The sequence below is a fragment of the Rutilus rutilus genome (assembly GCF_951802725.1).
Source record: "Rutilus rutilus genome assembly, chromosome: 25".
NCBI classification, from domain to species: Eukaryota; Metazoa; Chordata; class Actinopteri; order Cypriniformes; family Leuciscidae; genus Rutilus; species Rutilus rutilus.
Window position 1 is genome coordinate 18344749 of NC_140229.1, and position 13730 is coordinate 18358478.

At 44.1% G+C, this 13730-nt stretch overlaps 1 protein-coding gene across 1 annotated transcript in view; it reads left to right on the forward strand.

Annotated features, from left to right (window-relative positions):
• The window catches only part of dok2l (docking protein 2-like), a 21190-nt gene continuing 7460 nt past the window's right edge, over positions 1-13730 (forward strand). Inside the window, exons 1-3 of the mRNA XM_084400826.1 lie at positions 1-280; positions 2371-2667; positions 2792-2909. Coding sequence (XP_084256952.1) covers positions 221-280; positions 2371-2667; positions 2792-2909 — 475 coding nt within the window. The 5' untranslated portion in view covers positions 1-220. The remainder of the gene's footprint in view (positions 281-2370; positions 2668-2791; positions 2910-13730) is intronic.

The following is a 13730-nucleotide window of genomic DNA, read 5'->3' on the forward strand; positions in this document are numbered from 1 at the left end:
AGACATACAGACACACGCCCACTCATCTGACTTCTCCAAGTGACTGATTTAGACATCTTAGACAGGAAGTAAGGCTGACAATGTACCTAAGGTCAGTCCGCCATTCACAGCAATGCATCTCATAGTCTTTCAAACAGTTTAAAAGCAAAGGGGAATCAAGGGAACCTAAAGAAAGTGAGAGGGAGGAGAGAAAAACAAGATAAAGGCCAGCTGAAGAACCATGGAGGAGGACATCAGGAGAAAAGGGACGCTTTACTTTCATCAGCAACGCTTCGGCAAGGTTAGACTCAATGTCCTTTTCAGAGCTGTAAAATATTGTGATTATTTTCACCAGTTTTTTTCACAAGTTAAACTAAAGACAAAATCATATTCACACTCTTGAATGGCTGTGGATTCAGCATGCATCGGCAGACTAAAGAGAACTGTGGCCATACTGGCATAGAGTCCAAGTGCGCAAAACTGATCCCATTAACCAATATATAAATATAATAAAGATTACAATAAAACATATATGCGGTTTCCACAAAAATATTAAGCAGCACATTGTTTTCAACATTGATAATAAAAAGAAATGTTTCTTGAGTAAATTAGAATGATTTCTCAATGATCATGTGACTGAAGAGTGAAGTAATGATGCGGAAAATTAAGGTTTACCATCACAGGAATAAATTACATTTTAATAGACATTAAAATAGAAAACAGTTATTTTTAATTGTAATAATATTCACAATATTACTGTTTTAATGTATTTTTGACCAAATAAATGCAGCCTTGGTCACCGTAAGAAACATTACGTTTTACTGAACGTAAATTTACGTTTTATTGTTCAAATATTTTATACACTCTAGTTCATCCTAATAGCTAATCATCACTAAAGTCAAAGACTTTTTGTCTTCATTTTGATGAGTACATCTTTAGCATTTTAAACCTTTAGAGTTTTCATGCATTATTTCTTTAAAATAAATACTTCTTGGTTTGATATTTGTAATGCAATAACATAAATTATGACTTTAGTGCTGTGTTTCTCAACTGGTGGGTCTGTATATATATTAAAAGTTTGGTAACGCTTTAGATTACAGCCCGGAAAGTACTGCGTAATTAAGATGAATTTACAGCATTACTTTTGGTAATTATAGGGTACTTATGAAGTACTTGCATGTAAGTATAAGGGAACAATTATGTAAAGTTTGGGGACTAAAGGGGTAACAACCAGGAGAATTAAAAAAATATTTATACTGTAAGTATTATAGAACTAAGGGGTACTTATTCTACTATTATGATACAACAATCTTACATTTGGGAGCAATTTAGCGAGAACATATATACACTGTGTACCTTTTTGTAATAATTGTGTACCAATACAAACTGTATAGGCTTTTTTTTATAGCAAAAGTGCCGATGTTTAAGTTTGTGCTTACATGTTTCAAGGCAAGTAAAGCTAAAACTATTGCATTTTTTTTTAATACTGGGAAATATACTCTTGTTCCATGTAGTTACAGGGTAATACAAATACATACACAATATTGTTTAGATAATATTATACACAATATTGTTTAGATTATCTAATAATTTAGATTGTGTAATACATACACAATCTAATATCACTGTAAACCTTTATAAATTGGTCCCAGATGTGATTGTGTATCATAATAGTAGAATAAGTACCCCTTAGATCTATAATACTTAAAGTATAAATAAATAAATAAAAATTCTCCTGGTTGTTACCCCTTTATTCCCCAAACTTAAGTACTTTATAGGTACACTATAATTACAGAAAGTTACACTGTAAAATCGCTTTAATTATGCAGTACTTTCCGGGCTGTAAAGTTTTCCTACGCGAGACTTTTATTTTGAAAGACGAGACGTGAGTGAAAGTTGTTAACTTTTCTGTCAAATAGTGCGTAAGAAAAACGTGTTGCCAGTATCTTGTCAGATTATATGCTGTCAGTCTATATGTTAGTGTCATTATTCGTAACTAGTCTAAATAACTAAATTACAAAATAAAAAGTCTCTCACTCACTAACCATGATTGCAAATGCAATTTCTTACTAACTAATCTAACTTACTAAAAGCTTACTAACTAATGTAGCTAATAACAAAAACTAGTTTGGAACTGCTAATACCTTATGTTGTTTATTCATCAGTGTTAGTGATATTCTTACAGTTTATGTGTATGTTAAGTAAAGTGTGTGTGTATGTGTGTGTTAACCATTTTTGAGAAATACATTTGCTTGGGTCATGCTTAATGACTTGTGGGTCCAATGGCCAAACCATTTGAAAACCACAGCTTGAGTGTATATTGGCTACATTGTTTTCAAATAGCACCAACCGAGCGGCTAACAGACTATAATGTGCGTGTGTCCTCTTCAGCGATGGAGGAAGGTGTGGTGTGTGGTGGTGGCCGAGGGCAGGCGCAGCGTCGCACGACTGGAGCTGTACGAGCACAAACACTCCTCCATGAAACAGGGCCACACCAAACGCAAACCCGACTACAAACAGGTGATCCGGCTGCGAGAATGCATCCGCATATCAGAGAGCGAGATGGCGGACCGCCCCAAAGACTGCGCCGCCTTTCTTCTCGAGACCTCAGATAAACTTTACATCTTCGCTTCCCACCTTTCAGAGGTGAAGGACTGGATCAGGAGTCTGTGCGAGCAGGCGTTCCCTGTAGGTTGAATTGCATCAAATCACAGCACATAATGATGATGAGCGTTTTGCTAATTGCTTGTAACACATAATGGACACATTCGGGTACAGATGTCACACTTTAAAACCACTTAATGCTTTTCAGAACATCGAGGCTGAACAAAGATTACAGAGAGAGAGTTGCATCTATGATCCTGTTACTGTAAGCAGTTCCAATGCCAGAGAAATGCAGGAAAACTGTCTCTATGACACGGCAGAGAGCGGTAAGCCAGTTCACGTCACGCTAACAACCGACATATACGTTATAAATGATTATAAAATCACCCTTTCTTTACAATTCATCTACCTTTAACATTGTAAATAAGGTTGCACAAGCATATGATGACCTTAAGATACTGCAAACCCAAGGGTAAACTTTCTCAGCTTAACCCTTTCAAGTTTTCAACATATTACAAAAATTAAACAATGCAAATATAAAAAAAAAAGTGACATTACAAAGTATATAAATCACTGTCCAACAGCCACACCAGCAGGTAAAGTTACAGTAGAGTCCACGTCTCTGGTGCCTCCCCTGAGCCCTTTGACTTTTAACAGACCCCCTAAAGCGTGCGCTGGGTTTAGTGGGGGGTAATGGAGAATGAATGGGGGAAAGTCACTTGAGAGGAGGCAATGCTTCCATCGCGCTATGATTGGTTATGATTGGATATGATTGGTTCTTGCGATAAATACCGCCTGTTTTTCGTGCATGTTTTGCATTCGCAAATCGGTCTAAATGAACTACATTATGGCATCAGTGGGAATATATATATAAACTGTAGGGCTTTGCCTCCTCATTTCAGAAAACCACTGCACGCCACTGGTTTCAATGCATCCAAGTTCAAAAACACTTTAATTTTCTCATAATATGCACTGCAGTATTACCTCTTTTCTCACTGTGTCTGAAACAGTTCGATCAAGGATTCTCTCTAAACCCCCCCTTTCTTGAGAGTTTACTCTGCTCTGATTGGTCAGATGGCCCAGTGTGTTGTGATTGGTCTACTCTGCTCTGATTGGTCAGATTGCCCAGTCTGTTGTGATTGGTCTACTCCTTACCGTGCGTGTCAGAACCAAAGGTGCATTCACTCCATGTCGTAATTACCGTAATTACAAGATTCCAATTTGTAGAAAGCGGTCACGTCCGACTTGTACATGGCTACAGATTCATTTAGGCGTTGATAATGTTGCCATAGAACGGCATATGAGTCAGAGGACAGCTCCAAGTAGAACATCATGTGTTGTCCTTTTGAAATTACAGTAATTATGACAAATTTCCGGTTACCATATCTGAATTTCAGTTCCGGTAGCTTCCTCAGCACTTGATGCACAGTGATACGAACAGTAACGATGGCATCGTTCTTCTCGGGCAGCCAATGAAGACCATAGACTGGCGTTACGCAAATTTGCTACAAACCTATACTTAGGCTTGATTAGGAAGTGAGACTGGGGATTACTTATGACCCGTTTCAGGCAGTTCAGAATCAGTTCTTTCTTTTGGGAGACAGTAACTTAATTACTTTACAATAACTTACTTTAACCTGCACTTTGATCTTTGAAACTTTGCAGACCTTTTACATTCACAAACACACTATATAAAATCTAATATCTGACAAAGCATAATAGGGCACTTTAAAATCTTTTTATTTATTTTTTCATGTTTTATGTATTTAAAGAGAATTGTGAAAATACCCCCCCCCCCCCCCCCCCCCAAAAAAAACTATGTTAATAACAATATTAATATCTTAGTGTATTAGCTATTTTTCATATATCTGGATACTGCTTTAATGCAGCTCACCCTAACATAATATTAGTGATGTTGGAGGGACAGAGAGGAGAGAGAGAGGCTATTTTAGTTTGTCCTGTTGCAAGGACGAACAGCCTCTTTTTCAAGCGAAACCTCAGGCCTGAGTCAAATTGCCCATTTGGGCCACAGGTGGCCAACCTTGATTCCATTAAAGGACAGGAAAGAGGGGACACTGTTTTCAGGTGTACGTATAGAGAGAGCTCATTCAGGGGAGACGACAAATGAAATGAAGCAGAGGGATGCAAGCTGTCCTCAAATTCACCCAAGGCGACTTCTTATTGACTTCCTGCTTCTTCCTTTTCATCTAGTTCAAGATTTCTATTGGTCCTTGAGTATCATTGACAACAGGGCACTTCTTTTGTGGCAAGCATCAATAGCACTATTACTAAGTTTTTGGTGCGTAACTTATCCCAGACATAACTGAAAAGCAATGAAAAAGAGTTGTGATTTTCCCCTGGTGGACAGTAAAACAGCCCAAACATCCAATAGAGTTACCTTGAATAAGGGTCCTGGGCCATATCTGAATCTGAATCGGTAAACAATTAGCTAGCGAAACACCAACAACAACTTACGAACTAGCTAGCAAAACATCAACATTAACAGTAACCACTAGCATTGTGCTAGCATTGTTCCTGTGACTTTTGCATGGGCAAATTTTGTGTGTGTGTGTGTGTGTGTGTGTGTGTGTGTTAAAATTAAAACCATTAGCTTTAAATGATGGTAAGTGTCACTGCCCTTGGGCCAGAAGAGCAGCTGGCAAATATAGTTCTATATTCTTTTTTTTCACTTGAGGTAAAAGATCTCAGACCGTCATGAGGGCTCTAGGTTCCGCTGCAAGTTTTTAGCAGCACATACATACAGAATTAGATGGAGAGAGAGAGAGAGAGAGAGAGAGAGAGAGAGAGAGAGAGAGAATGGGGAAGGGAGGTGGATGAAACTTGTTTGACAGTAAATCAACCCTTCATGAACTTCAAAATGTTTCTATTTTTGTCTGAGGAGGGGTGACGCATCACATCCTCATTTTATTCTGTACGCCATGCATCACACAGAACAGTTCTTTTATATATTGACTTCGCCCTTGACAAACAAGTGCATGACTTAAAATAAACATATTTTTTAAATATATATATATATATAACATAAGTATACAATAAGTAAGGGATAATGTAGAGCGAGGCGGTTGTTATAGCGAATACAACCCCGACAGGCTGATCAGGACTTCAACGCGAAGCGGAGGGGTCTTGAATCAGCCTGAAGGGGTTGTATTCGCTATAACAACCGCCTCGCTCTACATTATCCAGCTTATTACATGGCTACCTACCAAATAAATCAATAATTTGACACAAAATATTGATTTAAAAATGAGTTTATTTATTTAAAAACGATTGTATTGCTTCCGCTAAAGAAAATAATCCGTTCCGTCTGTATGGTTAGAATCCTGCATCCATACCAACGCTCTGTTTTTCATGGCAACGGTGTGTTATACTTCGCAGCGGTCTGTTATCAAGAAATAACAGACCGCATTCTACATTAGAATTCAACCAAGCCATGTAATAAATATATATAATGGTGGATGCACGAATCTTGAACTTATTCTTAATGCAACAATGTGTAAAATTGTTAGAATCTGTTAGAAAAAAGTTATAAAAACAAGTTATAAAAAGTAAAGAGAAACCATTTTTAATTTGATTGTGTGAAAAAAAAAAAAAAAATCCCCTAAAACTGTCCCTTTAAAAATGTGATATTGCTGCTTCAACTACTGAAAATGCGAGGTCATGCCCATGCAGCATCCCCAGTTGCATACTACACATTTAGGCCTTTATCATTTTCCATTCATACATAACATTTGCATACTTTACACTGTATATGGCAGAAATAATAAGAGTACTATGCCGAAATGACATGTTGAACATAGAGTCTCAATTTCCAGTGTCCTTGGTTGAGGACTAAACGAATAGCTTTTAATTATAAGCAAATTGCTAGACTTGGCAGAACATGAAGTTATTATGTTCATCATCCTTCTTTTAACTGTCTCTTAATTGCTTTTATATTTCATTTTCTCCTATGCACATTTTACAAAATGGCTATTATTCATATTAACTGTACAAATTAAGACGTCTTTGTATGGAAAAGATCTCAATCTAGTTGCCAAGCTGACCTGAAATGCTTCACCATCTAGCTGCCAGAGAGTTTCTGAAACTCATAGTGATGCTAAGTTTAAAGATGCTAGACGTCAGACTCGCAGCAGTTTAAGAATAATTGGATTGCAACCACCCTTATGATAGATTTGATTGGACGAGCAGAAGTGTTTCACTTAGGTTGTGTGTGGTGTATGATGTTTTGTATAGAAGCTCGCTTTTCATCACAGAAAAAAACTGGAAGCAGGTGGAAACTAAACATGTTAAATTGCCTCCATGACCTTCACTTAATCAGAGAAGCAAACAGGCAGGCATCTGTCTTCATGTTTACATTAAACGGAATCAATGATTTATTTGACCAGTCTTCGTTCCAAGTGTTTCCTAGTGTTTATGTCACTGGTTTTCATCTATCTATCTATCTATCTATCTATCTATCTATCTATCTATCTATCTATCTATCTATCTATCTATCTATCTATCTATCTATCTATCTATCTATCTATCTATCTATCTATCTATCTATCTGTCTGTCTGTCTGTCTGTCTGTCTGTCCCTCCGTCACCGGTCAAAAGCATGTTCTCTTACGAGAGGTTCTCTCGTACTGCGTAATAGCTTACGCTAGGGGAAAACTCTTTTCCACGAGATATTGAAGCCAAAAATTATCCTTAATTTTGTAAAATTGTAAAACGCGTTGCGGCAGCATGCAGACATGGGCGAGACGGCTTGCGCGCCCATTGGCTGCTCTGTGGCAACTGCACCAGCCTATCGAGAGAGACCCCTCGTGACGTCAGATCCAATGAGGGCGCTTTGCGCCCACTGCGTCACGTCCCGCCAAAACGGGCAGGGCCTTGGGCTATAAATATAGCCTCGGGAGGCTGGTCTAGCTGATTTTTCATCTCTTCAAGCGAAGCTCACGCATCGCTGGATCCCGAGAGGAAGAATAAGTCTGATAAGCCTTCTGCGGGACGAGCCTTTGCACCTGAAGCCGTCCTGCTCACGTTTTCCGGCGTCTATATCCTTTCTCTGCTGTGTGTGCTCGCCGCCGCGACACACACTCCCTATCTAAAAGAGCAGAGTGTCTTTCTCAAGATGCCTCGTCATCCTGTGGCTCATGCCGAGCTCCACTCAGCGACAGGGACCACCATGTCATCTGTGTTTCCTGCCTGGGTGAGGGTCATGCAGCTCTCGTGCTCGCTGAAGGCGGCTGCCCTCATTGCGAGCTAATGCCCATGGTGACTCTGCGGACTCGCCTGGCATTTTTCTCCGAGACTGCACCTTCGCCCGCTGCGTTGCTCCGCTCAGCGGATCCCGGAACCGCCTCCAACCCGCGAAAGCTCGCCGGTGCGCCCGCCAGCTTCGCCGCCTGCTTCACCCGAGTCTCTCACTGCCGGCCAGCGGCCGCTGTCTGCCGCCGCTTCCGCCATAGGAGACTACGAGGAAGCCGTGTGTGTGGAGGACGACAGTTGCTCTCTCCTAGCGTCGGGCAGTGAGGACTGGTCGAGCTCTGCGGATCTCGCACCTTCTTCTCACCGGCCCTCTGGGAAAAGAGCCAACATTGAAGCAGAGCTCATGCGTCTGCTCGAGCAGGCCGTCGCGAGCCTCGGCCTTGAGTGGTCGATGCCCCAGGAGCCTGCACACAACCGGCTGGACGGCTGTTTTCTGCAAGGGGACCGTGCTTCGCCGCCTTCGAGACCAGCGCCTTTTCTTCCTGAGCTTCATGAAGAAGTCGCTAAGTCCTGGAGCGCCCCCTTTTCAGCCAGAATGCGTACTTCCGTGTCAGCAGCATTCTCCGTAGTCGACGGTGCTAAAGACAAGGGGTACCATTCTCTCCCCCCCGTGGAGGAAGCTGTAGCTGCCCATCTTTGCCCGCCCTCTGCTGGACGGCGTGCTAAGACGGCGCTACCATCCAAAGCTTGCCGCACGACGTCAGCCTTGCACGGTCGCGCTTACACCGCCGCCGGGCAGGCTGTCTCTGCGCTACACTCCATGGCCATACTACAGATCTTCCAGGCCAACCTTCTCCGTAAAATGGACGAGGAAAGACCGGAAGCTGTTAGCCTGCCAGATTTGAGGAGCGCGACGGATCTCGCCCTTCGCGCCACTAAATCCGCCGCACAGGCCATAGGGCGGAACATGGCCTCTCTCACTGTGGCTGAGAGACACCTCTGGCTCACGCTTTCTGAGATGTCGGACTCTGAGCGCTCCGCGTTCCTCGACGCCCCTGTCTCTCCCGCTGGCCTCTTCGGATCTTCTGTCAGAGACTTCGCAGACAGATTCGCTGAGGTACAGAAGACATCGCAGGCCATGAAGCATTTTCTGCCCAAGCGCTCCAACTCCGCAGCAGGTCGCTCTAAACAGCCGTCTGCTCGCAGCTCCCAGCCGCAACCCCCGCCGACTGCCGCCGCTTCACAGTGCCGTCAGACCCGAGACCGCGCTCTCGCTCCACCGGCCGCCGCCCCCCTCCGCGTGGGCCCCGGCCGAAGATTGAGATAAAGCCAGAGGCCTCAAAGTCTTCCTAGCCAGCCTAGGGAAACGATGGTGTTCAAGTCCCGCCGCGGCCGGACTTCCACCGAAATTCCTCGCTCGTTCAGTTCCAGTAATTGCGACTGTTCCAGTGTATTCTGCAGTAAACAAGTCGGTAACACAGCCCGCTTGCTTGCACACAAACGCCGTTTTTACGGCGACCCAGATAAATCCCATAAAGAGTGTATTTTCTGGTATTCCGGCCATGGCCGATGGTGTTATGAGTGTAGTAAAAATGCCCACTGCCCAGTGCTCATTCCTACACACAAGCACAGCCCGCCACACACGGCTTGCACAAATAAAATCGACTCACGTCGATTGTGCACTAGATGTAGTGAATGTGCCCACGACCCAGTGCCCACAAACACTACACACTGCATGTCTCACAGTTTCTGTAAAAACGAAACCAACACACATACAGTCTGCCCAAGCAGACGGTGTTTTCAGCGTTATGAATGGGCCCGCTGTCCCGCGCCCTCATTCGCTCACAGACATGGGCGAAGGCTGCCCGCTGTTATCAGCACGCCCCCGGCCTCACACGCTGCAAGCACAGCGTTTATGTTACAGCACACCGGTGCTCTCCGCTCACCACTAGGTCGCGACCAGAGCCCAGATATCATTCTACCCCTAGCTACTCACGCGAACGCATGGGCAAAGCTTCCCGGGATATCAGAGTGGGTGCTGAACATTATAAAAAGAGGCTATTCGCTACAGTTCATTCGACGCCCGCGACGTCACGCGGCGCGAACCGAAACTACGGTGGAAAAGGAAGTAGCACACCTACTTCGAGCCGAAATAGCGAAGCTATTGAGCAAAGGGGCTATAGAACCCTTATCGCAAGCTCAGAGCGAAGGGGGCATGTACAGCAGATATTTTCTGGTTCCCTAAAAAAGACGGGGGTCTCAGACCCATTTTAGATCTAAGACAGCTGAACAAAGCACTTCTGAAACGACGGTTCAGAATGCTCACAACCAAGAAAATCCTCTCGCAAATTCGCCAAGGGGACTGGTTTATGTCAATAGATCTGAAAGACGCTTATTTCCAAATACAAATAGCGTCACTTCACAGGTGATTTCCTCGTACATTCACAATGTGCATGGATGCAGCGCTCGCACCCCTGAAACTCCGGGGCATACGAGTTCTGAATTATTTGGACGATTGGCTGGTTCTAGCTCGATCACACTCAGAGCTCATAGAACACAGGACCATATTACTCGATCACCTCGAGAATCTAGGTCTCAAAGTCAATTGGGCGAAGAGTTCGCTGTCTCCCAGTCAGACAATATCTTTTCTGGGTACAGAACTGGACTCGCTGTCTATGACAACACAACTGTCGCCACAGCGCAGACTGAGTATTCAGCGCATGAAAACTTTTCGCCACGGCACTTTAGTCCCGCTCAAAAAGTTTCAGAAGATGCTAGGTCTCATGGCTTCAGCATCTCTAGTGCTTCAGCTGGGTCTGCTTCAGCTGGGTCTGCTTCACATGCGCCCGCTGCAGTTCTGGCTAAAAGCGCGTGTACCGCGCCGAGCGTGGACCTCCGGTCTCTTACGCCTCAAGGTCGATCAGAAATGCATCTCAGCTCTGAAACCTTGGACAGCGACCGATTGGTACCGGTCAGGTGTGAACCTGGGGACTTCCTCGAGTGTGAAGGTGGTGTCTACGGATGCCTCAACCTCGGGATGGGGAGTGCTGCTCGAGGGCAGACCGTTCTTCGGCCAGTGGTCAAAACGGGAAAAGCTTCTACACATAAACTGCCTGGAAATGGTGGCAGTCGACAACGCGCTGATGCGCTTTTGTCCCCAGATAAAAGGACACCACATCTTGGTCCGTTCGGACAACATGTCGGTGGTGGCTTATATAAATCACCAAAGAGGTATCAGATCCAGAACCCTTCACAGGCTGACGGAACGCCTCCTGATCTGGGCTCAGCACAATCTGCGCTCGCTGAGAGCAGCGCACGTGCCAGGTCACTTGAATGTAGGACCAGACAGACTGTCCAGGAACAATGTTCCGGCAGGAGAATGGTCTTTACATCCGCAGACAGTCCAACTGCTGTGGAAAACATTCGGCAGAGCGAAGGTAGACCTATTTGCGTCTCAAGAAAACGCTCACTGTCCGGAGTTTTTCTCCAAGAGCAGGGATGCACTGGCCACGTCTGGCCCCGCTGCCCGCTCTATGCGTTTCCCCCTGTCACACTCTTACCCCAGGTATTAGAGCGGATCAGGGAAAACGGATGCTCAGTGCTACTCGTGGCCCCATTCTGGACGAACCAAGCCTGGTTCCCAGTTCTGATGCAGCTGACGAGTACCGCCCCATGGCCGATACAAGTGAGGAGAGATCTCCTCTCGCAGGCCAACGGCTCGATCTGGCATCCTCGCCCGGAGCTTTGGTCCCTACATGCGTGGGCCATCAACGGGTACCCGTTAACCTCCCAGCGGGAGTATTAAACACGATCACGCAGGCTAGAGCCCCATCTACTAGGCGGCTCTACTCCTCGAAATGGTCTGTGTTCTCTAGCTGGTGTACAGCTCGTAACATATCACCCTCAGACTGTGGGGTGTCGGAGGTTCTCTCCTTTCTACAAGAGCTGCTGGATAAGGGCAGAGCCCCATCCACACTCAAAGTTTGCGTGGCGGCCACAGCAGCGTTCGCTGAACCAACGCTTGGCCAGTCACTTGGAAGGAACGATCTGGTCATTCGCTTCCTTAGAGGAGCTAAAAGGCTGAATCCTCCCAGACCTCCCTCAGTTCCCATTTGGGACCTTTCCACGGTTCTGGAAGCCATAAAAGGCGCCCCATTCGAGCCAATTCAGTCAATAGACCTGAAACACTTATCCTTCAAAACAGTGTTTCTTCTGGCTCTCGCTTCAGTAAAGCGCATAGGGGACTTGCAAGCGCTCTCAGTGAGCGCGACGTGTATGGAGTTTGGGCCTAATGACTCAAGAGTCATACTCAAACCAAGGCACGGGTATGTTCCTAAATCCCTCAACACACCCTTCAGGGCACAGGTGATTTCCCTGTCGGCCCTGCCGGTCTCTGAAGAGGAAGGGGACGCGGGCTTCCTTTGCCCGGTCAAGGCGTTAAGAGCCTATGTGTCCCGCTCATCTGTTTTTAGACAGACGGAGCAGCTCTTTGTTTTGTTCAGCGGACGTTCTAAGGGACTAGCTGCGTCAAAAGTACTGCGTATCTTGCCGTGCATGCACCACGCTCTGGTTCGCTTCGGCGATGAAAAACCAGCTAGACCAGCCTCCCGAGGCTATATTTATAGCCCAAGGCCCCGCCCGTTTCGGCGGGACGTGACGCATTGGATCTGACATCACGAGGGGTCTCTCTCGATAGGCTGGTGCAGTTGCCACAGAGCAGCCAATGGGCGCGCGAGCCGTCTCGCCCATGTCTGCATGCTGCCGCAACGCGTTTTACAATATTACAAAATTAAGGATCATTTTTGGCTTCAATATCTTGTGGAAAAGAGTTTTCCCCTAGCCTAAGCTATTACGCAGTACTCTTTCCCTCTCTAGAGAGAACCGAGGTTACGTTAGTAACCGAGTACGATTAAAAAAAAAAAAAAAACTTAAATTGCTCAAAAGTAACAGTAAAAACATGTACTATGTCACTATATTGTATACTACACATTATATAACATTACAGTATATAACTATAGTATGTAACATTATATACTATATTAATAACAAATATTTGCATAGATATTTCCTAAATGAAAACTTCCTATGAGAGACAGTATATAAATAACACACTGTATATTATATAAACAGTATAAAATAAAAAATGGTAACATTTTGGCAAAAATTTGTTTAAGCTTCCACTTCATTTGACACCCTGCAAAATGTCAGATGCATTGCATTGTGGGATACAGTCTTCCATGTCATGTGCTCTGTCAAATACTACATATTTAAGGAAGTAAGATTTCCATGCAAACAAAATGAAATGTCAGATGAAAATAGATTTCTAAAGACAAACAGAGTGTTTTGGGACAGCAAAGCTAGAATTGCAGTTCCTGTTGTATATTTTTAGTCGATAGATGCAACACCCATGGGCCAGATAAGAAGGAAGTGGTATTTTTTTCTCTGATCTATACTTTGAGAGTCAAGTATCAGCAGCTCGCAGCTGGAATCGCATTTTTGTGCCTTTCCTTCCCGAGAAGCCCCCGACTCATCTACTGAATCCGCTGCGCGGTCTCTGAATCTTATTTATGCAGGTGTTACAGCTTAACATTGAGGTGAACTTCACACTGGCCTTGTGGTGGTCTCTAATAATACCCTCGGTGCTATGTGGTTTGACTGTGCCTTTGATGGTTTTAAAGCGTAGAACACAAACAGACAACCAAATTAGTACCAAAAATGTTTTTGATCACGCATTGTTTGCGATATTTGAAATTGGCACTTAAGAAGACTGAAAGAAGACACTTAAGACATGTAAAAATAACTATACACATATGCAAAATTAAATTGATGGCTAATTAATGTATAGTTTCTTCTGATTTACGTAATATGCTGATGAACTGGTTCTGTTAAGACTCTTTTTAATCAGTGACCCAACAATCAGAGGCTGATTAACACTTGGCA